Below are 27,380 nucleotides of genomic sequence, written 5' to 3'. Positions count from 1 at the left end.
ACAAAACAACAACCCACCTCGTATTTCCCACAGAATTGACATTCTTCACCTCCCAAATCGGTTTGGAAACAGCATTAAACCACCCACAGCTTCCAAGCAGCAGCCCTCAGCCCAGCTGAGCCACCTCAGCTGAGGCGAAGGTCGGCACCATCAGAGGTGAAGGTCGGCACCGTGCGGCCGCCCTGACCGGAATGGCGGTATCCGCATTTCCCCCCTCGAGTCATCCCCAAAACGACCCGAAAACACCGCGTTTGTCGGAAGGAGCATTTATTTCCCTTTATTTTCCTTTAAATAACAGCTACGGAGGCGCTCTGCGGCGGCGGGGCGGCGGCAGTCAGTCCGCCCGCCCTGAGGCGGCGGGGCCGCGGCAGCCAGCCAGCCAGCCAGCCAGCCAGCCAGCCCGCCCGCCCTGAGGTGGCGGCGGGACCGGCGTGGGCGGCGGGCAGCGACATGGGGGACGACCTGGCGTCGGAGGAGGACACCCGTGAGTAGGGGCTGAGGAGGGGGATGCCCCGGAGGGGCCGCGTCGTGAGGGGGGTTCGTGTGGAGGGAGAGGGCGGGGGCGGAGGCGGCCACCCCCGGGCCCGGGGAGGGGGCTCAAGGGGCAGGGCCGAGGTGCTTGAAAGGATAACAGGACTTTACAATAAACCTATTCGGAGACAAAGGAGGTGTGTAACCTCAGTATTGCTTTTGCCCCAAAGCATCCTGTGCCCCATGGATGCTGCAAATAACGCCGGTATCCCCCGCCTCGGTGTTGTGGGCACCTTTATGGGCCGGTTCCCGGCCGTACCGGGCTGTCTTTGTGTCCTGCAGCCTCAGGTAGAGCCCAGCAAACAGCTTTAGCTCGGTTTTTGGCGTGTTTTTCTTCTCCTTTGCTGCTTTTTTAATCTCTTGCGTCATAAACCGCCGGTGTGATGGTGCATGGTGCTGAGGGTAAATTGCTTAAATTGTTTTCCATGTTGGTTGGGATAACTGAGTTCGTATTCAGTACCATGAGGTATGAAAATACCCTGAGCTCCAAAGAGAAGGAAAAACTGCTGAATATTTACTGAAATGCAGCTGTTGGAGGGTGCACGCCATGAGGAGGGGTGCATTTACATTTATGGGGCTGGCTGCCGGTGTGGACACCAAGTAGGAAACTCAGACCATCAAATAGTTTCCCATATGTTGCTGAAAATAAACAAACTGTGGCTTCTACAACCTTAGCAAGGCAAGGTTTGTTACTGCATCTTCACAGGTGGAGGAAAGAACAAACAAATCAAGGGGCGGTTTGTTGTCTTTTGACAATGATGCTTTGTGCGATCATAAAATGTAAGAACATGTTTTTGTCACCTGGAGAGCAGAGGCAGCAACATTTGCTTAAGCAAAGCAGAGGGTTTACCCCACTGAATAGAGATAAGCATTTGCAAGGAGGTAGTATGTGTGTAGCCATGGGTGTTAATAATTAACATAAACTCCACAGGTTTTTCCCGGGTTCTCCTGATATTTCCTCTCAAATGAGGCGTCTGTGCAGTGGGGAAATGCTGTCCTGTTAACACACCTGGCCAGATGAGAACAGCATCCCAATATACAGTACAGAAAACCCTGTTCCTGCAGAAATCAGTGTCCAAATCCTGCTGCCTTCAGTGAAGCAGTAGGTCCAGAACTTTTGAGTGACCCTACCTGGTATTAAGATTTGTGTTATTAGTGTTCTTCTTGAGCTAAAAGTTTTTGTTTGAAGTTAAGAGGAACGGAAATTGAAGGATGAGGTTATACCTCTGCTGCCCTGCAAGTCCACAGCAGGGGTGCCTTCCTTCTGTTCCCTCCAGAGAGAAATGGGGTAATACCAGACAGCAGGTCTCCTATCTTCTCAGTGTGGTGGAACGGGAACCATAGTGTCTTTTTATGCCTCTTGTATGGCATGTGGTTAGTGTCTAAGTGGTACCTTGATACAAAACTAAGTTGCATTGAGTCCCTGCTACCCTCAAACTGCAGCCTGAGATCTGCAGAAAGGCAGAAGAGAGCAGAACATCCGAGGCAGCTCTCCAGCAGGCTGAGACAGGCTGAGGGTCAGCCTTAAGCATCTCAAAATAATTCCCCAAAAGGACTAGGGCAGAGACTGAGACCAAGAAAAACTGACACCAGCCTTGCCAAAAAACTTTGAGAGCCTGCCCATGGGGCTGCAGCGGGCCCGCAAATCACAGCCTTGCTCTCATTTCTTGGCAGGAAGGTTTGTTCGATCAAGGAGAAGATTGCTGGGGCAAGGCCCAGCATGGAGAGTAAACGCCCTTAAATTGTGCCAAAGTGTGCAGGACAAATACTGCAGGTTGTGGTAAATTATGCCTAGAACTGCCACGGTCTATTAAGAGATGCAACACTAATCACAGGCCAGGCTAGCAGTTTTGTGCTGCTTGGCTGATTCGGGTTGCCCGGAGGGGCACAGCAGGACCATGTGTAAAGGCCTCCTCGCAGAGCAGCGGGATGTAAGTGAACGGATGGAGGAAAGCCATTCTTTCATCTGCCTGAGCCCTCACACCAGCTCTGGGCTTCAGAGGATGGCCAGAGGACATGGACCGAGTGGATCAAAAGGTTTTGCAGCTGGAGCAAGGCCACGCAGAGAAAGACACTAAATTAGAAAAGAAGCTGGTAGGACTGGAAGGACAGGGAAGGGAAGATAGTGGGAGAGGACAAATCCAGCAAACATGCCAACGTCTGTAGGGCTGGGATTCTTGCTGGAAGAATCTTTCTGCAGTCATCCTTCCTTGAAGCCAGTGGGGTATGTGAGATGAAGGGGAAGTTTGTTGGGACATGCTGGTCCGTGCTCCATGCCAGCACTGTTTTAATGCCCACTCTTCTGTTTCTGCTGCAGTGCTTCATTCAGAGAAGGAGTTCCACGATGCAGCAAAGCGTAATGACACGGCCAGGATGGAGGAGCTCATCAGGAGAGGGGTCGACATCAAAGCCAAAAACAATGTAAGTCCTGGATTTTTCCACCTCTGAGCTGCAGGAAGTGCTGAGGGTGTGTTTCAGAGCTGCAGCTGCTTAACACTACTCTTCTCATTATCTGCTCAGTTGGTCAAAGCTTTAAAAGACACTGCCCAGTGCTAAATAGGGCCTGTGGCAACTGAGCGGTTTCAGAACACACTGGAACCCACAGCACTGTCATCCTGGCCAGACTGCAAAGTTGCAAATGCCGAGGGAAGGTGATAACTTATGGTTGCCCTTGGAACCTGTGTGCCAGATACACACGGCTGCAGGGAAAGGCTTTGAGTTTGCTATCTCTGTACACCAAGGCTATGGGTCTAACTCCGTTCCTGGTGTGGATCTCCCCTTGTTGACCAGTAGGTTCCTGGAAATGTGGGATTGCACCCATCCCTGGGTTTCAATCTGTCCATGGTCAGTGATGTCGTTACAGTCCATTCCTGTGCTGTCGTTACAGTCCATAACTGCAATTTCTGAGTAGAAAGTGACCAGCACCTGTCTGCCTGACAAGAAACAGAGGGTTATGTCCAAAGAAAACCCTGCACAGTGTGAGAAATTCTGGCTCTGTGGATGGCAAAGGAGATTTTGGCCTTCAGGATGGCTGGTGGATACAACTCATCCACCATCAGCCTTCCCTCTCCCTTCCCTTCCAGACAGACCGGACTGCCCTGCACTGGGCTGCAGGAGCAGGGAATGTGGATGCTGTGCGACTGCTCCTGGATCACGATGTCCCGGTGGATGACGAAGACAGCGTATGAAGACAGATCTCCCTTCCATGTCCTGCAAATGGGTTCTGTGTTGGGAGACCGATGGGGACTGGGTGCTGGGCTGGCAGTGACAGACTTCACCGTAGCCCTGGGGGGGGGTGGCACAAGGTTTGGCAGTGCCTGGGAAGCTGTGGCCTCCTCGCTGAGGCAGTTGTGGTGCCTTTCTGGAGCAAGCCTTGTTTTCAGATGTGTCTGTGCTCTGTCTTTTGGCCTTTTCCTTGCACGCACAGGGACTGAGGAGAAGGCTGGTAGAATCTGTGAGGTTCTCTGTATAACGTGGGGATGCTTGGCTGCTTCTGGTTGTGTTGTTGGGACTTGTGGGAAGACAGTGACAGCAAGCAGGTTCTCCCCCACCTCACAACCAAGCTAATACCTACCATTGACAAGGAAGTAGCAGTCAAGAGTCAGGTCTCTGCTCAGCTGCTGCAGCCATCTGTGGGAGGAATAACAGTAATTAAAGAAAGTGGGGCTAACAAAAGTACTTGGGAAACTTCATGAAGCTAGAGGGACATCTTCCCTCCAGGGTGGGGATGGTGGTGGCTGCAGTTCAGCTGTGTCTCTCTTCTCTTCTGCCCAGTTTGGAATGAATGCTCTTCTCCTGTCTGCCTGGTTTGGCCACCTCCGTGTCCTGCAGATCCTCGTCAACGCTGGGGCCAAGATTAAGTGTGTCGATAGGGTGAGAGAGTTTCCTTACGTGGGTCCATCACAGGGCTCCAGACAGTGATGGGGAGGAGAGACTGAGGCTTATCTGTGGGCAAAGGTGATCCTATGTGACAGCATCTGCTGTGGGGACTGCCATCTGCTCTTCTGCTTTGTTCCTAAACCAGGTGTAATAATTGTAGTTATAGAGATCTACGTGGCTTCCTCAGCTCACGTTTGTGCAGTGCTGAGGTGGAAGGTGTTACAGAAATGGAAAACGGGTTTAGTGAATCAGCATTTTGTGTATTTTAAAGTAGACCATTGGGAAAAAGGAACATTATTACTTTAGAGTCATAACTTGCTGTCTGCAGCACAAATTGTTTCAGCAGTAGAGGTGCAGGGAGGCATCTAATGGGTCTTTGCTAACAGAAGCAAGTTGTTAAAAAAGACTGTCCTATTGCCTTGGACTTGTTAAGTGAATAATCCTTTATCTCTTCTCCAGAATGGCAGGAACCTGCTCCACTGTGCAGCTCAGAGGGGACACATCCAGGTGATGGAGTTCATCATGGAGGACCTGGAGGACATGTGTGTGGATAGAACAGACAAGGTAGGAAGGCTCTTCACTGCTTTGGTTCATGCTTAGCAGGAATGTTGTCCTTGGTCTTGGGAGGAGACCCAGAGTCAGATGCTACTCCCAGAGAACCAAGGGTAGCCCATGCAGTCTCTGGCCCTCCTGTGACAGGGGGCTTAGGGATGATGAGGATTCTGGCTGTGGCCAGGCTTCAGCAGCCAGGGCTTCCTAGTTTAGCCTTTTGCAGAATAAATTCAGGAATTTCAGTGTCCTTCTCTTGTGCAGCTGATGCTCCAAGACGTATTGTCGATAGGCAATAACCAAGGGTGGCCCTCTCCCAGCATGTTCCAGCATTAGCTGATCTGTTCCTGAAGACAACGTAGGAGGAACACAGAGGAACAGGAGGTGGTGCACATGGCCTTCATGATTCCTAGAGTCATCTCCACTCTGATGCTTGGGAGTTAAATGAAGCAACAAGAGATCTGCCTTTCCCCCTTTTTCCCGCAAAAGGGGTTCTGATTCCCTCGATAACTGGGGTCTTAGACATTAATTCCATTTTTTGCCCTTAGTTGCTTTTAGTAATCCATTTATTATCCTCTATTTATATGAAATAAACATTGAAATGATCTCTTTTTCAGTGTTTGGTGAGACTAACGTGCTTGGAGTTGTTAGCCCCAATCTAATGTAGCGTAGATCTGTTCACCTTGTTTTTTTAGGGTCATCCCAAATGCAAAGCAGAATAAAAGTTAGCAACAGAGTAACTATTTTTCAAGTGCAGCACTTTTTCCTCCTGTGGACACTAAGCTTGTTTAGTTATCTCACAAGGCATTATTATATTCCTTGCAGCAGATGATGTAGTCTTGTGCTTTCTGAGCCTTTCTCAGACTGTTTTTCCTTCTGTTTCGTTTCAAAGATGGACAGGACAGCATTTCACCTGGCTGCAGAGTATGGGAGGCTGGAGGTGGTGGAGTTCCTCATTCGACTGGGTTGTTCTCACAGTGCCAAAGACAAGGTACGGGCACAAAACCACGTGCAGGGGAGGTAAAGTCTGAGGAGGATGTGAATTTCAGGGAACGGGTTACCAAATGAGGCTCGTGCAGGCAAGTTGTCAGCATTTATAATTATGGTTGTGGTTACCTCAGGGCTTTTCTTCCCTGTCCACTTGCAAGCTATTTGCACCCCAGTCCGTGTTGGATTTATCTCCAGGACTTTTCAGGCAGGGTGCACAGCGAGCCTGGTGGACCATGCTCTGGTTTAAGGTAGCTGAGTTTCTTCCCTCCCTGCTGCAATTTTGGAAGACTCTTTCAGACTCTTCCTACTCATTAACAACCTCCTCTTCAGCCACCTGGGGTATACTCCGTGTGAGGTTGTGGTGTATGAACACTCAGTCCTGTGATACATAAATGCATGAAGTGATGTTTACTTTCAGGAAGAAAATACAGCACTGCATTTAGCTGCTAAAAATGGCCATCCCTCTGTGCTGCACAAGATTATAGACGTTGGAGTGGACCTTGATGAAAAGAACGTAGTAAGTACATTTATATGAAATGAAACCTGCATCAGTTTCACCCTTTCCCTCCCCAGAAATACTCTCCTGACACTGTCATCAGGCTGAATAGTCAGTATTGACAGGAGAGGTTTAGAAGATTGCTGATTTTATCTACTGTGTACGTGTGTAAATGCAGGTCGCACTTGCAGGCTATCAGTGAAAGGCAACATCCTTCTTGGACCAATATGCAATTCTAAAGTGTTGTCCTTTCTTCCTGCTGTATCTGCTGACCCACCTTATCACTCCATTTAATCTCCCTTTTTCTCCCTGACCCTTGTACATTCAAGTGCCTAAATGGTTATTGAGTGTGTTTTAAACTAAACTTCACTATGTTTTATAGTATTGACTTAGTCACTGAACATATGGACCTTCTGTTTGAGGTCTCGCTTTGGCAGAACTACTTTGGAAAATTATGTGTCTGGAACATAGTTAATGATTTAGATAGCAAATATTGGCTTAGTAACGCTGGTATTTATTCCAGGGCATACTCCCGATTTAAGTTTATCAGCAATTTCTTTAATCTTGTTTGGTTACTGACTTTAAAAAGTGTATTTGGTTGTGATTAAGATCTGAAAGAAAAGGGAAACCGCCTTCTACGGTAACACTAGTAGCATTTGTCTTCCCCCACATGAGCTGCCCTTTGTGCAAAAAGCAATACTAAAATGAGATTAAATCACTTAGGAATTCTGCTTGTTTCTTGTAAAGAACTGACCTGCAGCCCTCAGAAAGGAGAACCAGTAGCCGAGGGCCACAGGTTTCCAGTTCTACTTATGGCTGTTTCTGGGCTGCTCTAGGAAAATGGTTTGTCTTCGTTGTCCACGTGAAATCCTTTTTTGTTTGCTGATGGGATGAAGGAGAGAAAAGGTGATTAACATGATGTCTGTCTTGTGGCCCGTGGGCCAGCTGTTTCCAGTGGCATAAGGACAGAGCAGTACTCTGATATGTCAATGGCAGATAATTATGTTCTTTGTTTTCCTGACGGTCATCCTGGCCCTCAGAATTGGTATTTTAACACGGCATGGATTCAGAAGATGGGGTAGGGGTAGGTGCTTGCTCATTCTGCTGCTCTGTCTTGGCCTTGTCTGCAGAAATGCTGTTTGTCTCCTTTTTTTGCCTTGTCCAGGAAGGACTTACAGCTCTGCACCTGGCTGCCGAGGGAGGGCACAGCGACTGCGTGAAGCTGCTCTTGGAAGCAGGTGCTGATGTCAATGCCCAAACCCAGGTGAGCTCCGAGGAGGTGATTCCTTTTTTCCAAACACTACTTTGTGGATTTTTGCCCTCCCAGGGAGGGCACCCTTTGTCAGGTGAGGCCACGTGGAGCCCAGCACTTCAGAAATAGCGCAGGGAATCCAGAGGAAAGCGCACATGGCTTTGTACAAAGAGGCAGGTGAAGCCCCCTGGGGCTAGTTTGGCTGGGGAGACAATCTTTATGAATTTGTCAGCACGGGGAGGAGGGAAGGAGGAGATTTCTGTGGACAGTCTGTAACAACTGCAGCCTCTGAGGAGAAGCCCTGGCTAATACCCATCTCCTCTGATGTGCCTCTCAGAAGAAGATGAACTGCCTTCATTACGCAGCGCTGCACGGCTACGAGGAGATAGCCAGGATCCTCGTGGACGCAGGAATCCACACAGATGCTGTTAATCATGTAAGTGCTGTTTGATTCCCTCATCACTTACAAAAAGGCAAAGCTGGTTTGTGGAATTGTTTGAGAGCAACAGAGCAACTCCCTAAGGATCAGGGTCTTCTTTCCACAGCAAAATGCATCAGCGACACACATCGCGGTGCTGCAGAACTTCCCGGCCATGGTGAAGCTCTTCATCGACGCGGAGTGTGACCTTGACATTCCAGATAACGTAAGACTGCACCTCCTCTCCTTTGTCTTTTGAAATGTGAACTGGTTTCGTGGGGGATTTGATCACCTTGGGGACAGGGTTAAAGAGGAGTGCTTCAAAATGGGGAAAACCTGGAAGCGCAACTTAGGAAACGTGAAACCCGTGAAATGATTCGGAGTGTTGCAGTGAGGTAATTGCTTGATGGCATTCAACGCGTGGGCTGTTCCATGTCCCTGAGACCTGTGCCCAGCAGCATGGTATAGTCAGGCTCTCTGCTTCCTGCTGGAAGCAGATGGGAGAAATTTGAGGCCAAAAGATATTCTGCCAAACGTTTGTGGGGCTGAGAATGGGAGGCAAGCCTGGTTTTCTCACCAAATTGTAATGTCGTGAACGAAGGGCTTTCTGTAGCATGTTCATAATGTTTTGATTAATGTTAATTCTCTTAGTGATGTTCTCTCCCGGTGACACCATAAAGTTGCCACATTTTGTCTTTGATTTTAGTTGTTTCCATGGAGGAGTCCCAAGGCACATACAGTTTACAGTGTGTACACACTAACCCGGCCCTGTCTCCCAGGAACAAAGAATTGGCACTGGTCCTTTCCTCCCTTGGCCAAACTGTCTGCCTACAGAAATTGTTTCAATAACAGGAAATAATATAATCCTATAAGTGACCCTAGAGAGCATTATGGAACTGAAGAGGTCCTTTCTTTAGACTGAAATGCTGTCAGGGAGGCTTCCTAGTGCTGATGCTGGGACAGGGACAGACCAGTTGCTCAACCTGAGGAACCCAGTCCAGTTTGAGGTAGGAAGATGCCTGGCCCTCAGTTTAAAGAGGGATAGAGGGGAAAGGAGAGCAAAGCTGACAGTGCTTCCTCCTGGTATGGTTCTTTCCTGTCCTTCCAGCCTCACACTTGTCCCTCTCTGAAGTTTAGTCCTTTCCCTCTCCTTCTGCAGAGGCTGCAGACCTCGCTCCACATCGCTGCGGAGCACGGCAGGCAGGACATTGCCGAGATGATTCTCGTTGCAGGAGTTAATCTGAAGCTGACAGACAAGGTAATGGGCTGCATGGGTTAAAGAAATTCCATGGGGGTATAGAGGGAAAGTATGGATGCCACTGTTTTTCGTCATTTTCAAAGAAGGCTAGAAATAATATTAAAATCTGGGTATTTCCAGGGATAGGGCCCTGAAACGCTGCTGGGCAGGTTATTTTGATGTGTTTTCTGGGAAAGAAGTGACAGGTTCTTAGGAAGGTAAAAGAGAGCTCACACAATGAGCAAACTTTTTCTTCTCAAAGTTGTTCTAGTTCCGTCTTGTGCTATCATGCACATTAATACCAAATATCTTCTTGATTAATGATATATTATATACCTTAATAATTACAGCACATGTTTGAAAAGGTCAAAAGTATCTGGTATAGATATGGTACCAGCTTCCAGAGCTTTTGCCCTCTAATTAGATGAAAAAAAAGGAATTATAGAGGAGTCAGGCAAGTTGTGTGTGGCCTGAGAGTGTGGTGTGTGCTCAGGAACTGCAGAGATTATTACAGTGTCTGCCCTTCCCAGTGGCTTAAAGCTCTTACAGACCCAAAGCCCTCCCGGCCTCCAGCTGCAGTGAGTGTTTGCCACCTTCCAGCAGTCTGTGGAACCGCAGTGAGACTCGGTGCAGGGAACACATTCACCCTTTTTTCTGTGTGCAGTTGGGTTTCTGCTCACATCTGAGGCTAGAACTGTTCTCAGCAGCGTGCCCGACGGCTGGGCTGGCTCCCTTCCCTTCACACAGCTTCCAAATCTTGTTCCTTTCCACTGTACACTTTTAGATACCAATATAAATATACATCCCCCCACCTCAATCCAAAGTCACATCCCTATAAGGAGCTTCTCCTAGGAGACTGTTTCTAATCACATGGATGTGGAGCCTGTAAAATTAATGAGGTTGTATAAAATCACTTCAGTTCCACGTGTCAGCAAACCCGCTGTGCAAAAAGGCCATAAAATGCTTGGGACTGTGGTGCTGAGCTGATCCTTTGCCAGCTGCACCCGTGGGAGCCCAAAAGCCCCCTGCCATCTACTGGGGGGTGCAGGATGCTTTTCTGACCTCCCCTTCCAAACGGGCAGATCCCTGTGGCACCAGAGGAAATGCTGCAGAGCCTGGGAAGTGAGTCCCCGTGCCCTGCACGCAGTAGCTCCGAGGTGGCTCACAGCTGAGGGGTTTCCAGGTGGGGAACAGGGGTCCTTCAGCCCTGGCCGTGCTGCCTGGGACTGCAGACTGCCAGCAGGGCAGTGAGATTGTCCCTCCCAAGCAGGCAAGGTCTTTTCCAGCTCATTTTTTTTCCCCCTCCTAATTTCAGCAAGGGAAAACATCGCTGGATGTCGCCGCCCGAGGCAATCACATCAACTTGGCAGACATGATTATCAAAGCCGATCGGTTTTACAGGTGGGAGAAGGTGAGCAGCTGACACCGCTGTGCCCTCACCCCCCTGGGCAGGTGTAGCTTTATCCTCTCTGTTGAGACTCCACGTCACCAACTGTCACACAGAAAAGAAATGCAGGACGTCCTGTGACAGCCTGGCCTCCTCTTTTGTCACCTTAAGAAACTCAAAAGTCCTCACCATGCCAACAACATCTGCTTAAGGCTTCCTTATTTTAAAAAGCCTCTGTTGGTTAAAACCCCTGGCTGTGCTGAAGGTAAAAAAGACATTGAGGTGCTGGAGCGGGTCCAGAGAAGGGCGACAAAGATGGTGAGGGGTCTGGAGAATAAGTCTTATGAGGAGAGGCTGAGGGAACTGGGGTTATTCAGCCTGGAGAAGAGGAGGCTGAGGGGAAACCTTCTTGCTCTCTCCAACTCCCTGAAAGGAGGGTGTAGAGAGGTGGGGGTCGGTCTCTTTTCTCAAGTCACAGGCGGCAGGACGAGAGGAAATGGCCTCAAGTTGCACCAGGGGAGGTTCAGGCTGGATATTATGAAAAATTTTTTCACTGAAAGGGTTCTCAGCCATTGGAATGGGCTGCCCAGGGAGGTGGTTGAGGCACCATCCCTGGAGGTGTTCAAAAGACAGGTTGATGTAGTGCTGGGAGGTATGGTTTAGTGATGGTGATGCTTCTTGTTTGTTGTGCGGGTGTCTATTTTTGTCAGTTAGGTTGACGGTTGGACAAGATGATCTTTAAGGTCCCTTCCAACCTGGAAGATTCTGTGATTCTGTAAATATTCTTTGGCTGCTCTTCCCAAAGCCCTGTAGAAGGGAGTGGGGTAGCATCAGTTCCTTTTCCCAGAAGGAGAAACTGAAGTGCTGAGCAGGAAAATGCTTGGTCCGAGGTCACCAAACGGGAGTTTTTCAGCAATGGGAGACAGCTCTGGTGAGCAGAGTGATCAGTTCTTGTTGGAGTCAGCCTTGTTGGAGTAGAACCGACTTCCCTGAGGCTGGGGCTGCTCCTCCCATGTGTCCCAGTATGACCCAGTGTCCCTCCTCCCATGGCCCCATGTGCTCAGCCCCAGTCCCCCCCAGAAACCCTGCCTACCCCAAACCAATTTGAGCAGAGGGTGTGCTGAAAGCACAGCCAAACACCACATCCACATCTTTGTAAGACTTGGGGCATCCTCCCATAGCAGGAAAGATGGTGGTCTAGAGGGGAAAGAAAAGGAAGGAAGGAAGAGCATCCACTGGTGCCACAGCCCCAGCTTCAGGAGTAACGGTGTGTGTATCGGGCCCTTGGGTGGCCTTTCCATGCAGCCCTAGGGACAGTCATTTGGCCTCTGCAGTCTGGGGTATAAAGGAGGCAAGCACATGTCTATGTTGCAGGGGAGCAAGGAGATTTTAATTAAATGATTCTGCATACAAGCCCCAGATAAAAGGCACTGTAGAAATGCAAATTGCAATCGGCTTGGGCTCCCACAGCCAAGCTGCTGTTAATAGTGTTTGTTAACGTGCACAATTAGAACAGAGTGAAGCAAGAGAATAAAGAGAATAAAAAGAAAGTGCTGTGCCTGAGCCACCTCGGAGGATGTGGGAGGCTGCAGAGTGACAGGTCCCTCTGCTGCGTCCCCAGGGAACCCCCTCTTCTGGCTTTGCAGGACAATCTGCACAGCGACTCCGAGTCCTGGGTGGTGAAACACTTGACCTTTAAGCAGGACCACAGGCTGGAAACGCAGCACATCCGCTCGGTGATGTGGAGACTGGCCACCAAGTACCTCAAACCCGGCGAATGGAAGAAGCTGGCACATCACTGGAAGTTCACCGATGCCCACATTAGGGCCATCGAGCAACAATGGACAGGTATAAAACACTTGCCCAGATATTTTCCTTCCCTCACTTGGATCGCGTTTCTAGGAGGTAAGGCTGCAAGTAATAGCAAAGCACGAAGAAAATCAGATGGCTTATTTGAGACAACCAAAAGATGAGGGTAAAAAGCCTGGATTTAATTAATGTGGAGTCATCTACATGCTGGAATCTGTCTAGGACAAAGCAGACAAGCCCGGGGGTCAGCGGGTCATTGCTTGCTCCTTCTGAGCCACTTGCTGGAGCTGTGAGTTCTTGCTACGATTCTTGCTCTGTAGGACAGAGGAAACTTGCTGGTGTTATCTTTTAAGGAGCTGAACCAAGAAGGCAGAGAAGTCCCATTTAGAACTTAAGATTAGCAGAAGCAGGTTCTGGTTTCAGAGCAGTTTGCTGTTGGTTTGGTTTAAGGCCTCCTGTAGTTGGCAGGACGTGAGCAAGGGGCTCGGCTGTGCTCTGAAGGCAGAAATTCTGCATCCAACAAGCCCACACTCCTTCCTGGCCCACTCTGTTTAGTTTAACATTAAATCTAATCCCACCACAACTAGGAATTAAGCTGATCTGTAATTCAGAGCATCCTGCTAAAATCCAAGGAGGAGGGAGGGGTGTCTGAACCCACCCATTCACAAACCAGCTCCTCTCAGGGCTGTGCGAGCACAGGGTTCCAGCTGGGGTTTGATCTTGGCAGGTACCAAAAGCTACAGGGAGCACGGGCACAGAATGCTGCTCATCTGGCTCCACGGCACGATCACAGCGGGAGAGAATCCAATCAAGGGACTGTACGAAGGCCTGGTGGGGATTGGAAGAAGAGATTTAGCAGGTAATACTTGTGTTTTCCTTCAAATAATACACACCGAGCGCTACCTGAGGAGAACTCCAGTCAAAGCCTGTTCACACAAGCTGGAAGGTACCACGTCCTGCCCCCTTGCTACTAATACATGTCATTTCGGTCTCTTTCTTCTGTTTTAGTGAATTAACACATCCTGCCACGGCTTTATACTTTCTGTGCAGCAGAACATTCTTTTTTTTTACAGAAAGCATTCGGAAAAAAGCAAACTCAGACTCTGCCTCTCCACGGAAATGCATCACGATGTGACCCAGTGGCTCCATCAACTGATGAGTCCTCAGCTGGTCTTGAAGCTGCAGGAGAAACCCCTACTCTGCTGCTCCTCAGAAGGCAGCTGCAACCTAAGGGCTTCTCATCCCCAACAGCTTCCTGCTTGGTCTGAAACAAGGGGATCAGCAAATGCTACAGATCGAAAACGCTTCTTTACACAGAAGACAGATTTTTATCTGCTATTGTGTATGGTCTGGGACTGGAATGAGTTCAGTCTCACTCATCCTGTGAGGATCAAGGAACTACTATTTTACTATCACTTGTTTACATCACTTTTTTGTATGTAAATTTTTAAATGTCATTTTTTTAAGTCATTGGGGGGAAGCCTTTGCTTTCAAAAATGTTCTTTACTTTTTTGTTTGGGGTGTGTTGTCTGTCTCTTGTGTCTTAGATGGGTTCATAACTCCCCTAGTAGGGTGGGAATTCCAGAGGAAAAGCCAAGGCTGCCACTTGGGCCTTTTGGAACCTTAAGGGTTGTGACCTTTAACGTTTTGACTCTTCACAAAAAGTTTCAGAGAAGAACATTAACAGATATTATTTACAAATGTACATTAACATACACATAAATCAAAGAGGTGATTTCTTTAATCCCTGGGCTACAAGCTTGGGAAGTGTAAGGTAAGAGTGGTCACTGGTTACCTGCACAGCCTCTGACAAGGACATACAGTTTTCTTTAGTACAAAGTATTATGTGATAAGTTGGTATTTATTTTTTACAGTGCTTCAAGGAGAAAGAATGTCTGCATTTCAATAAATTCAGATTTTACCCTTAACAAATAAGAAGTATCTTGCAAATTTATTTAAAAAAATCCTACATACATCATTCCAACTTGTGAACTAAACCAGTGCAACCCAAGCATTAAAGCTTGAAGTGATTTCAAGCAGAAGATGTTGGTTTTCTTGTGTTCTAGGGGTGGTTGTGTCTCCAGGCAGGACTGGGGTAAAGCCACGCTGCTGTTCTCCTGTCATCAGAACAAGTGACACTTACTGAAAGGGAAGTTTTATTGAAAACCATTTTAACAGCAAGAAAGTTAAAAAGTCAAACGCTTTATTTCGGATAGAAACTAACTTAAACACAACATGTAAAGCAAATAAGTGATGGCAACGTTGGCACTTAAACAACTTTTAAATCAAATATTCAACAAAAATATAGGTCAGCTTATAAGTACACAATCTGCACGTGGCAATATATACAGCCCAGTGAAAAATATAAAAAGAAATACTGTTCTGCTTAAGAACATGATAGTGAAGACTTTGGTAGCAAAAGTGTCTTTTGTCTTTAAAACTGTAGTCTTGAGAGATGCTTCCTTGAATTCAAAGACTAAAAATGAAACAGCTCTATCCCTGGAGGTCTCTGACTGCGGGTCCTTCACCGACTGCTGATCCCGTTGGAATCACACAGTGATAATCGGCCGACAGAAGGGAAAAGGCAGAGTGGGAAGAGTTGATTGGACACAGGAAGACCAAACTGGTTCCTCCTTGTCACCAGCACCCCAAAACCTACTGCTCCTCTTGCTCGTTGCTGGTGTGAAGACTGATCTTCTGGACTTCCAGCTCTTCGGCGCTGACCATGGAGGGATCGATGGCCGCGTAGCGGGTACCGTGGAACTGTAGCAAATGGATCTGGTGGACACAAAATAACACAGAAACGGGCGTAAAAGCGTAAGGTTTTGGTAAAAGAGAAACATTCCTTCCGAATAATTTTTGTGAGGATGAAATCATGGCTCAGAGTATGAGAGATCAGAGAAAGGACAGAGGAAACGGGCAACAGCTGAGCCCCAAAGCCAGCCCTCCATGACTGTGGTGTCTCCCAGGCCTGCCCATCTACATCAGTGACCTGGGAGCCAGAGTGAGCAGAGCTCAGGCAGCGCAAGAAGCCAGAGCGAGCACAGAGAAGGAGTTTCCTCCCACTGCTCTGCCCAAAACCATTCGTAGATGGGGTTTGAACACAGAGACTCACTTGAATATAAAGGTTGACCTCAGGGCTCCTGCAGAGATAGGGGAAGTTGCCTCCTGTTTTGAGGTGAGCTCTCCTGGCGTTGGGATAAAGCTTATACATTTCTTCCTTCGCTTCCGTCGAAAGCGCACTTTGGTCAAACACCTGCGTAACGAGTCACAGCAGTTAGTTCTGAATTCTACCAGGTTTTGCTCATTAAATCAGACTGGGTATCAGCTGCTCCTAGAAGCCATTCTAAGCTTCTCTGTGGAACCACGTTAATGAAAAAGAAAACAAGCAAAAACATGTGAGGCATCAACAGCTAAAAAGCTAAAGCTGTGATAATTAAACACATGGCTGTTACAGCACAGAATATCCAATTCCTAACGTAACACAGGAGAATCCTGGTGTTGCCCAGTCAGGAAAAGGCTTATCTAAATGCAAAATTACATGCTGTAAATATTTATTAAATTTCTAAAAGAACATCCAGGCCCCACCCACCACGGGGAGGAAACGGTGTTTGAATAAAAGGATGATGTTGAGATTAACTTACATCCATGATGGTTACAGGGATGTCTCGAATTTTATGAGGTTCTACGTAGGAGTTCTGGCAGTTGAGGGTGAGTCTTGAAGCGAGCTCGCTCTGGCACAAACTCTCCAGCTTTCAGTAGAGAGAAATAGCAATTAACACCCCATTTCACCGCAGGAAGTTAATGAAACGTTAACAATACAGCCAAAGAGATGTTAGTTTTAAAGAGAAACATGACTGCACTTTAGATGAGGATTATAGTCCCAATTTAATATCTTTCTGCACAAGTCAAATGTTTAAGACACGTTCCATTAGTTGCTCCTGCCTCCAGAGCAAAGCCTACGGATGTATCCCAGCACTTCCTCCTCTTCTACCTCAGGTTCTTCATCACGTCTCTTCTGATCACCATAAAAAACAGGCTGAGAGTCACAGCATCAGTTAAATTGTCAACACCTGCTCGGGATCCATCCCTCCTGCTCCCCTCTGGGGCAGTAACTAAAGACAGCAGCAGAAATACTCCTGGCTCCCACTAAGCAAACCCTCCGTGGAGACTGACACCGGAGCACGTGGCCACCTACCCTGTCCACCATGAAATCGATCCCATCCGCCATCTCGGGGTCTAGAGGACCAGATGCAAAATTGCCAAGGACAATTTTTTTCAGCATAAAAGCAGGCATCAGCCAAAAGCTAAAATAGAAACAAGATGTGACAACCTTGAGTTCTTAAATCCAACCACAGAGGATCACGGGATGACGGGATTAAAGGCACCATCAGCAAGTTTGTGGATGATACCAAGCTGTGTGGTGTTGTCGATACACCAGAGGGATGGGATGTCATCCAAAAGGACCTGGACAGGCTGGAGAGGTGGGCCCAGGTGAACCTCATGAGGTTCAACAAGAGCAAATGCAAGGTTCTGCACCTGGGCCGGAACAATCCTCGCCACCAATACAAACTAGGGGGTGAGGTATTGGAAAGCAGCCCTGAGGAAAGGGACTTGGGGGTGCTGGTGGAGGAGAAGCTGGACATGAGCAGGCAGTGGGCAGCTGCAGCCCAGAAGGCCAATCCCATCCTGGGCTGCATCAAAAGATGCGTTGCCAGCAGGTCCAGAGAGGGGATTCTGCCACTTTACTCTGCTCTGGTGAGACCTCACCTGGAGTATTGTGTGCAGGTCTGGAGCCCTCAATATAAGAAGGACATGGACCTGATGGAGAGGGTCCAGAGGAGGGCCACAAGGATGATCAGGGGGATGGAGCACCTCTGCTACGAGGCCAGGCTGAGGGAGCTGGGGTTGTTCAGCCTGGAGAAGAGGAGGCTCCGGGGAGACCTAATAGCAGCCTTCCAGTACCTGAAGGGAGCCTACAGGAAGGCTGGGGAGAGCCTGTTTAGAAAGGCCTGCAGTGACAGGACGAGGGGCAATGGCTTCAAGCTGGAGGGGAACAGATTTAGACTGGAGATGAGGAGAGGGTTCTTCACTGTGAGGGTGGTGGAGCACTGGGACAGGTTGCCCAGGGAGGTGGTTGAGGCCCCTTCCCTGGAGATATTCAAGGAGAGGCTCGACGAGGCCCTGGGCAACCTGGTCTAGTTGGGGGTGTCCCTGCTGACTGCGGGGGGGTCGGACTAGATGGCCTTTGGAGGTCCCTTCCAGCCTGGGCAATTCTATGATTCCATTCTATGATTCATTTGTCAAATTCCACACTCCCAATTGTGAAAATTTCCATTTTCCTCATGGCGTGGCTTTAAAAGTCCCAAGTATTCCATCCCACAACTCCCTCTCCCAGGCTGCACATGGGTCAGACACACGTCCAACTGCAGCAGCATCACATTTCAGTGCAAAAAAAAAATTAATGCCACAAATCTGATCGCTTGTCTCAGTCTTCCTACCTGTTTGCTGTCCACGTCTGATTGAAGATAGACGTGTCACTGAAGGAATTACACAGGATCAGAGATTGAACTCTGGGAGATTTGTGTGTGTATTCGGCAAATTTTTGAGCCAGAAAACCTCCCAGAGAAGCTCCAAAAAGGTGAACCTAATTAAAGAAAAACAAAAAAAATCAAAAACCAGATCACATCACCCTTGTGAAAAAAGTGATCTCTAAGCACAACATTTTCTTACAAAAATAAGTCATTGAAGGTTCACCCCGTCCTCATAACCCCTTCTTTAAAAGAATCAAACTCTCCTATTCAGCATCTGGTTTTGTGTGCGACATAAATGTGATAAATATTGAAAAAAAGGAAGCGTTTCCAGGTCACAGGTCAAATTTCTGTTTTGCTTATCAAGCCTAAGAAAAAAAAAATCCTTTCACTTTGTCTGCAATAGCTATTCCAATCCAGCTTTATTAGGGTATTCCTTCCTACATGAGTTAGGAAGGATAAATTCCACAGGATCTCATGAAAAACTAGTTAACTGATACAATTTAATAAGGTTGAACTTAGACCAGTATGACAATTTCCAAGGGTATTCACCTTCAAAAATAAACTTGGTTCAGAAGTGAAATTGCAACACAGCCTCTATTTATAGGTTGCGTTTTTGCGTCATATTTTCTACACTTGCTTTTAAATGAAACTCTTACAAACATTGGTTTTTTTACTGCAACTACACATCCATTTCCCCATCTCAGAGCACTCACTTTATCCAGCTGAAGGTGGTCTAACAGTTTTCTGAATCCGTCACAGAACTCCAGGTGGTCCCAATACACTGGATACTGCAACTAAAATAATCAAGAGTTAGAAAAAGCTGGTCCTACTTTAAAAGTTTCGAGGATTCAACCTGCCTCTCCTGCACCACCAGGCTCAAGCTCCTGAGCAAGGTTCTTAGAGCCAGAGGATGCAGACACCCTCCCCTTGCTTGCCCAAAAATACACAACAAAGCTGAAAAGCTACAAAACAGCCAGTCATTGGGATTTTAAGGAGTGATTTAGTATCTGCAGCTAGACAGATTAAAATCAGGTTATCCACCATCCCTAAAGCAACCAGGGAAACCCTGAACTGACCCACCCACTTGCCTCATGGCCAGCAAAGATCCAGCTGGAGGCAAAGATGACTGGTGTCCAGGGCACAGGAGGGAGGAAACAGATGGAGAAGTTAAAAATGCCTATGTGTAAGGCTCTGGGTAAACAGTGCCATAAACATACAGATTTCAGCCCGAATCTGCACACTGCGTGCCCTGGAGTACAACTCAGAATCAGGTTTATGTGGATTCTCCTTAGTCAACACTAAGGAGTTTATCTTCATTATCCAACCTGTGATTAGAGCAACAAGCTGACTTCGACACAGGAGTGAGAATACTCACAGCAATAACTCTGTAGCCCCATCCAGTCAGTGCCAAAATTTGCTGGAAAAACACGTCTGCGGTTCCGCTTACGGGAGGGAGAAATATGAGGGGGCACCGAATGCTCCTGGGTCCTGCATCATACAGTGACCAGACCTTACTGTCATCGTCGTCTACGATTATCTGGAAAAAATAAAAATAAAAATAGAGGCACAGGGGGGAGAAGAAACACAAAAGACAAATGAGGTTCTTCAGCCAGCTTCAGGATTGCTTCTAGACAAATCTGTTATCTAGTGAATATTATAATACTCAAGACCATCTTTTACTCCTCTTCACAACAGCTTTCTTCTCTAAGGCTGTTTACTAACTGGAGTTACACTGTTTGGATGAATATTGCTGGATGCAGAACCGTGGCCATGCACTGTCAGACCCAATGCTTTGTGTCCTGGCATAAGCTGGGTAACGAACATCGCACGGGGTCAGCGGCAGCACAATATGGGGTGTCTTATGGGAGCTCATCCTTCTGCAGGCAACTGGAGACCACTGCAACTGCTGGAAGTAGTGAATTGTGTTGGTTTTACAGGGATGGACTGCACTTCTGAAGTTACACCCAGAAAAATAAATCTCTCTTTCTTTCCGAGGAACCTCTGTTAAGTAAAGTTTGCAATGCTTCGCTCTGGGTTTCAACTCGGAGCGCCTTGATCAGAATGAGAGTTCATCTGGATTTGAAAATTCATACACAAATAAATCAGGGGAACAGCGAGGCTGTGCCCCCAAAGGACCAGATTTATGCAACATTCCACATGCAGAAAAATCTGCTTGGGAAAGAGCCACCGTGCCACAGCCCAGGAGAGAGACCCAGGAGGTCAGCTCTAGGTACTGGGAGCTGCAGCTGTAGGCTGGAAAAAGCACTGGGGGCAGCTTCATGAACAACCATCAATATTTGCATTCCCTGGACAAAAAAGATGTTACAGGGCTGGATACACTCATGGCTACTAAGTTAAGCAGCTAACACCACACATTATTGATCTCCAACAGTTAGAGCCTGCTGCCAGGAACAGCGCTGCACACAACTCCCAAAGCAGCTCTGGAAAGCTGACCTGGAAAGAAAAATGCTTCCATCACCTGGCAGCATCTCAGGAGCATCTGGAGTGCCTGGGACACACATCTGGCTGGTGGAGATTATTCACACCCGAGCTGCTATCCTTAATGATCAGCTCCTCACACAGTGCCCACCTCAGCACAGAAGCTAGAAGCCCTAGCGCAATTAATATCTTTAAAAGCATAGGAATTAAGTAAAGGTCTTGTTTTCCAGCAATGCTGGAGCCTGACTTGTTTTTTACAGGGCTTGTTCTACCAGCAAACTGGTGTGTATATTTAGGATGCACTTTCAACCCTCCCCAATCCAGCAGAAGTGTGTGGCTCATACCAAAACAACAAGCACAAACCTCTGGGGAAAGCCTGCGTCACACACCGGGAGTTCATCTCCTCTCTGTGGAGGTTTGAGAGCTTTTTGAGTAGCAATATACAAGCACAACTTGCTTTTCCATCACTGCAGTTAAGCTGCTCAGGGAATCAGAGTAGAAGAGCGTATCACAAATCAGATTTGCTTGACTAACAAATCTGTCTGTAATAAAGCCAGTATTTCAGGCTCTGAGAGCGTGTGAGAAATCACATGATACTGTTGTTTTGTAAAGTCTCTACGAAAAAAAAAAAAAATCACATACCAGAGCTTCCAGACCACTGAAACCATTTTAAAATAAACCTTGTACAAAATCCCTCTTGATCCCTGCAACAACCCCCCTTTGCAGACAACTCCAGAGCTCTGGCCTCGCTGTTCTCAGCTGTTACTCCACCAGTAATTTTGGATCAGTTGGGGGTAGCTGTTGGTGGCCACTACAAACTTTACCTTTAAGAACATTTCCAAAGGCAAAACCATAAAACCAAAGTTAGTTTATGTTGAGGGAAATGAGTTCCGAGAGATGACGTTTCTTTCCTCGAGCCCAGACAAGGAATCAGTGGGTTTAGACAATTGTTTTATTTGATTTCTAGCCACACACTGGAGAGTTTAATTCCAGCTCCAAAACAAGGCTAGGCACTGTGCAGGCAGACAGCAGCGTGCTTAACTGCTGATTTGGGAGGTCACCAGCCTTTTTCTTCTTCTGGTGGATCAACCAAGGTTGCCTACAGTTTCCATAAGGGTAAGACCTGCACGGCATTGAAACAGGGGGCAGAACAGCCAGGGTGTCCTCTACTGAAGATTTTTAGGAAGGACTTATCTAAGGCACCAAGCAGCATGTGCAGAGGCTGACAGGGAAAGCTCAAGATTTACTTTAAAAATGTTATTTTCTGTGCTGTACTTGCTATGTCTGCCAAGAGCAGGAAGGGTGATGAAGCTGTGCATTTCCTGCTCCTGTCATCTCAGCCTCTTTTCAAACAAACTGCTCTGGCTCTGCTTCCATCTGACAGCAGTGACCATGGTCGGTCATTCCTTCCTCTGCACTGTACATGCTTTGCCTGGACTTTTGGAGGGAATAACACAAGCAAATACATTTCTAAAGACTGTTTCAGAGATTAAAGACATCTTCAAATTGGGCTTTTTTTTCCCATTTTATTCCCTCTGCAGAAACCAGGATTAGTTCGTTTATTTCTACCTCCTTCATATCCCACATTCGTGACTGTTGCATCACTTGGCTTTTGAGTAGACTGAATCACTCAAGAGGGTGAGGTATTCCCTGGTCTGAAGGTCACCAGCAGCTTCAGTTTACACGTGTCCCCATTTCTGAAACCCTGAGCAGGCAGCAGCAGCTGAAGGTGGTGGCCCCTGGCAGCGAGCTGCAGCGTCACACAGTCCCCACGGCAGCAGCAATGCGTCCCCGTTGTAACCACAACCTCCAGTTCCTTTCATTTACCATCCTGCATCCCATAAAGCACCACCTCAGAGCACACACACGTGTCTTTCTGCTGAAATGCTGCCTCCTGGCTTTGCTGAGGCATTGCCTGGAGGCTACGGCACAAATAGACCTAGTTCTGGCCAGGAACAGAAAGAAGCTGGACAGCCAGAGCCCAGAGCATGCACAGTTAACAGCAATGGATTTCTCTTATTTACAGGAGTCACAAACTGGCAAAAATGAATGAGAAACCCTGAATGGAAAATTTCTACAGCCCTTCCATAAAGGTAAATTCTTCAAGAAAACTGCACACCACTCAGCAGAAGTAACACTAGGCACATTGAAGTCTTGTTCCTTAAGTTTGGGGACACAGTCCCTTTTGAGTGGTCCAACTGCAACCAAGTTGCTGTGCAAAGGGGTAAAGCTGCTCTCACCTCTGCTGCAAGCACCATCCCCGGGTTCCTGCAGCCCACAGAGCCATCCAAATTAGGGAACTGAACCAGTTGGCAGCCAGGTTCAGGAGCTACGTTCCAGTACTGTAATGCTCTCTGCCACTTGGCACACAGCGAGAGAAGCTGGAGCACTGCACACCTCAAACACTCTCCTGTGGTTCAGGGAAAGGAAGTGGAGAAATCCAAGCGAGAGGAGAAAGTGGTTGGACGGTTTGATTAAGCAGAAGACATCTAGAGGACACGCAGCAGAAGAAACCGTTTGGTTTTTTCCACTGTGGTTAAGGCATCTTTCCACTCTCAGGAACACCACGTGCAGCCCAACTGCTGAGAAGTTGCCTTCAGATGCTCTGCTTCAGCCTGAGGATGATGGGCAGGAATGGCAGAGGTGGCTCTGGGTCAGCTGCAGTGAGAGGCCACACACATGGTCCCCAGCACACACTATTTCCTCAGGGTGCCAGGTACCACTGCCATGGCTCACAACTACGAGGCTCCGCTCCCCACCACCCCATGTATGAAGCAACCTCTAAGAAGCACGTGAAAATTGAGAGCATGCTTTCCTGCACTCCTGTGACACGTGGGACAACTCTTCAGGACACAAGGCAGGTCACTAACACAGCCACAACATTCTGCATGAACCAAACAGCTGAGTCCCCCCCACTGCAAAGCCAGAGGAGACATTTCACCCACGAGGCGATTAGAGCTGTACGTACCTTTTTAAGGGGAACTGTGCTTCTGAACCAGTTATAGTCAGGAGAGACTTTAATCTCTCCCATGATGTTTAGAAAAAAAAATCAGTTTAGGTCAGCCTGAAAAAAAAAAAAAAGAGATAAGAGTTAGAAATCAACACAACAGCTTTACTGTAGGCAGCACCCAAAAGCTGTGCCGCGTACACACAGCATTTGCAGGGCGAGTTTGCTCTTATCAGTTGATTGTACCACCTCTGACTCCAGCCAAGTTTACTTATCCTCCATTTCATCACAAACCATTTAATTATTCTCCCAAGAGACAGTCACCTGACTGCCTTACTGTGCCGGCCTTCTTATGAAATGATGCTGCTTTTGTAACAGCCTTCTCCTGTAACAAGTTGTAGAGAAGGACAGCTGTGTTGCAGGCTCTAAGTGGCTTAAAAAGTTACAGCACATTTTCAGTTTTTAATTTAATTTTTTTATCTAATAAGTATTCATACAATTCACTCTGCAGTTCAGACAATAGACTCAGGTTATTTCACAAACACGCTGCCCAAGTATTCAGACCACATTCTCCCATCTCAATATAACTGACCCAAAGGAATCCCAAAGCACATCAGGAACATCAGCTGATCTGAGGCTTAATTTACCAAAGAGCCCTGAAGTTTCAACTCTACCCACACAGAAGCTGACCCTTGTCAGGAGTTACCAACAAAGGTATCTTTGAAGCACACCAATAAATACAGAACAAATTGATTCAGAGCTGGGTCCACACAGGAATGCCAGTAATTCAAGTCAGAATGTCCTCCCATACATAACAGCATCTTAAAATAATCCATTAATTTGCAATAAACACTTAGGTATCTTGTAGATTTAATTTTTTTTTTAAAGCAGCAAAAGACCATTAGCTTCCATTTACACAACAGATGGTATCAAACAGTTTTGAAGCCTGCAGGCTCAATAGCTTTACCCTGAAAGCCAACTGCCTCAGGAGATTATTTTCATGCCTTCACACACAGCACTGAGCATAATAAAACAAAGCAACTTTTACTCTTGCTACTTAACAGTTGCCAAGTATAAATCAATAGGTTTTGTTTCTTAATTCTTCATAAAATAAGTCCTTGGTATGTTCTGTGAGCCCCTCCAATTCATTTCCCCCTGCAGGAAAGCTGCTGGTGTGCAGATTTAACTACCTTACTGGGTTACAGCTGGATTAACAGTTATTTACAATTTCCTCATATTTCAGTCTTTAATTGCTGTTTTCCAAGTACAGCAAACATGCACGTTAAAAGGGAAAGTACTTTCTAAATTGCAAGATGACACACATCTTCCACAGAGCAGGTGATACACCTCTCATGTCTGACGAGGGTGTCAGAGGTAGGAAATTCAGCTGCATGGCCCTTGTTGCAATTTCACATGGCTTCAGTTTGGTGCTGGCATCAACCATTCTGCTCTTTGTCATAGTCTGGCTGCAGGTAAAATCCCAGTGGATGTAAAAATAAAATACCTATTCCACCAGCCTGCAAGGCAGAGCAGGCACAAAGACGTGTTACTGGACTAAGGGGGACAGCTGGTCATTAGAGAAAGGAAACAGCAGTTTATTCTACTAATTCCTTTCTATAACCACACATTAACTGGTTATCAAAAAGCTATTCAGTAAACCACAGTTAGAGCAGAAATAAAAAAAAATCCCAGCAAATGCCTTAAAACAACACGTTCTCTTTGAGTATTGTATTACAGCAGGGACAAGAAAACCCAAGTCATGCTCGGGGCTTCACCACGTAAATACAAAGGCACAGGAGAGGGAGAATTTCTGCTAATAATCCTGGTTGCCATGAAGGGTTGGCATCTTCTTCCCCCTGCAATCACCTCTCTTTTTCTGTCATCTGAGTCTTTCAGCACTGTTAAGCTAATTCACAGGCTGGCACATCACTCAGGAGCAGGAAGGTGTCTGTCATTAGACTAGATAAGGAACAGGCATGGATGCAGATGAACTTTGTCCTGTCAGTGTCCCTCAGCTGGCACTGGAGCACATTAAGAGTCCATCCACAGCCTAAGTTTTGAGCTTCCCAATTCACCTACAAATTTGTGAAGCAAATCGCTGGTCACCAGGACTTGGGCTGGTTTCTACCAGCTCTTTTCCTATAAAGGTACATCTGCAACCCGTGCTCCTAAGGATTGCTCCTCTTTTAAAGCAAGAGTAAACAGTTTTTCTTTGATTATAGATGTTTTTGCTGAAGTCAATGCCCTATTACTGACTTGGGGTTTTATTTTCCATTGGCATTAAATTTGCACACACGTTTGTGTCAACAACTGCATGCTCTTCCAGCCACAGAAAAGCTGAACCATGAACTCAAAACAGGGAACCAGCCACCCAAGATAACTCAAATCACAAACAAAAAACCCAATGCTCTTCATGACCCAGCCTCTAAAGACCCGAGTTTCATTTTCAGTAAAAACCAAACAACCTGAAGAACTCTAACCTCTTAAAAACAATTCCCCTAAAGGAAGAATCACCTAGGGATGTGTTCAGAGCACTTCTCCTTGTAAGTTATTCCCATTACACTAGCAATGCTTTCCACTCTTTATCGATTTAGAAGGATTTTGATCCTGCCACTAGGGAGGAAACCCTGCCAGAGCAGATTAGATGAGCTCTTCTTCCCTGAGCCGTGTCTCCATGAGCCGGGGCGGCCGCGCAACCGCTCTCCGGCTGCGCTGGCCACACAGCGCCCACTCCCACGGGCCAAGAGATCCTGAATCAGCAACACCCGCACCCAGAGCCGACGGCGACTGCAGGCAAACACCAGGAGATGCAGGGGAGACGCCAGGGCTACGGGTGCTTTACGAACACCAAACACAGGCAATGAGCAAGAAGAGTTATGGATAATTGGGATGTGGCAGCAGCACCTTCCCCTCTCCCCCAGCCCTCACCCAGGCTGCCCACCCATCCCAGCCCCTGCTCTGTCTCCCTGCCTCAACCACAGCTGGTCCCCCCAGCTTTGTGGGGAGAAGGAGGCAAAACCCCACTCAGCACCCCCAGCCCAGGTTCTCACTCCAGCAGCGCAGGCTGAGGCAGCCCCTTCCCCTGAGAGCTCCCCCAGAAGAGGAACCCTCAGGGCAGGGCTGGACTTTGGGGCTGCCTGCAGGGTTGAGCCCCAAGCCACAACACACACCCGGAATGGAGTCCCTCAGGGGTCATGACAGCCCCAGGCCCACACCTCCTCATGGCCCCCCAACCCCTCACAGCCTGGTCCAAGGGTAATGCTGTGCCAGAGCCTGAGAGACACCCCCCTTAAGTCTCCTCAGGGCCACCAAACCCCTCAGCCCCCCCACCCTCCAGTCTCCTCAGGGCTCACCAGGCCCCTCAATGCTCCCCCTTCCTCAGGGCCCACTCACCCCCTTAGGGCCACCCCTCCCCGGGCCTTCAGGGTCCAAACTGGGCCCTCAATACTTCCCCTTCCTCACACCCTCAGGCCCCACTCACCCCCTCAGTGCTCCCTCTCCCCGGCACCTCAGGCCCCACTCACCCCCTAAATTCTCCCTCTCCCCGACACCTCAGGGCCCACTCACCCCCTCAGTGCTCCCCCTCCCTAGCGCCTCAGGCCCCACTCACCCCCTCAGCGCTCCCCCTCCCCGGGCCCTCAGTGTCCAGCCGGCCCCTCAGGACCCCCCTTCCCTGCTCGAGACCCCTCAGCGAGGGGCAGGCCGGTCTCCGCAGCGGCAACCTCCCTTCCTTCCCCCCTTGCTTCTCCCCTCACCGGGAGGCCGGACCACCACCACCGTTCTTCTTCTCCTCCTCCTCCCCCGGCGCGCCCAAGCCGGGGCACCCGCCGCCGGCCGCTACTTCCGGGTGCTGCGCCCGCGCCAGCCACGTGACGGCGGGGGGGAGCGCGAGCCAGGGCGGAAGGGCGGGGG

General features: G+C 48.1%; 2 protein-coding genes across 5 annotated transcripts; one reads left to right on the top strand and one right to left on the bottom strand.

Annotated features, from left to right (window-relative positions):
• Positions 1-394: 394 nt before the first annotated feature.
• ANKDD1A (ankyrin repeat and death domain containing 1A) lies at positions 395-14,542 on the top strand. 4 transcript variants are annotated; one of them, XM_014946134.1, is made up of 15 exons: positions 395-484; positions 2,849-2,952; positions 3,615-3,713; positions 4,306-4,404; positions 4,870-4,974; positions 5,852-5,950; positions 6,368-6,466; positions 7,611-7,709; positions 8,038-8,133; positions 8,243-8,341; positions 9,275-9,373; positions 10,668-10,763; positions 12,386-12,587; positions 13,276-13,407; positions 13,622-14,542. In XM_014946134.1, the coding sequence occupies exons 1-15, from the start codon at positions 451-453 to the stop codon at positions 13,681-13,683; spliced, it is 1,524 nt and encodes a 507-aa protein (XP_014801620.1). In that variant the 5' UTR covers positions 395-450; the 3' UTR covers positions 13,684-14,542. The 4 variants fall into 4 exon arrangements, with proteins under 4 accessions (XP_014801620.1, XP_014801619.1, XP_014801621.1 ...); XM_014946133.1 differs by having other exon boundaries at positions 8,035-8,133; positions 13,622-14,541; XM_014946136.1 differs by lacking the exon at positions 395-484 and having other exon boundaries at positions 3,619-3,713; positions 8,035-8,133; positions 13,622-14,539.
• Positions 14,543-14,687: 145 nt separating this feature from the next.
• On the bottom strand, positions 14,688-27,338 carry SPG21 (spastic paraplegia 21 (autosomal recessive, Mast syndrome)). Its single transcript, XM_014946137.1, has 9 exons — positions 27,224-27,338; positions 23,490-23,585; positions 19,458-19,619; positions 18,796-18,876; positions 18,050-18,195; positions 16,747-16,855; positions 16,193-16,300; positions 15,664-15,804; positions 14,688-15,326 (listed from the first exon to the last, which is right to left on the bottom strand). Exons 2-9 carry the CDS (start codon positions 23,550-23,552, stop codon positions 15,204-15,206), a joined length of 933 nt encoding a protein of 310 aa, XP_014801623.1. The 5' UTR covers positions 23,553-23,585; positions 27,224-27,338; the 3' UTR covers positions 14,688-15,203.
• Positions 27,339-27,380: the final 42 nt, after the last annotated feature.

This window comes from Calidris pugnax, unplaced genomic scaffold (assembly GCF_001431845.1).
Source record: "Calidris pugnax isolate Ruff unplaced genomic scaffold, ASM143184v1 scaffold134, whole genome shotgun sequence".
NCBI lineage: Eukaryota > Metazoa > Chordata > Aves > Charadriiformes > Scolopacidae > Calidris > Calidris pugnax.
The sequence above is the reverse complement of the archived record's forward strand: the minus strand, read 5'-3'. Positions and strand labels throughout refer to the sequence as shown.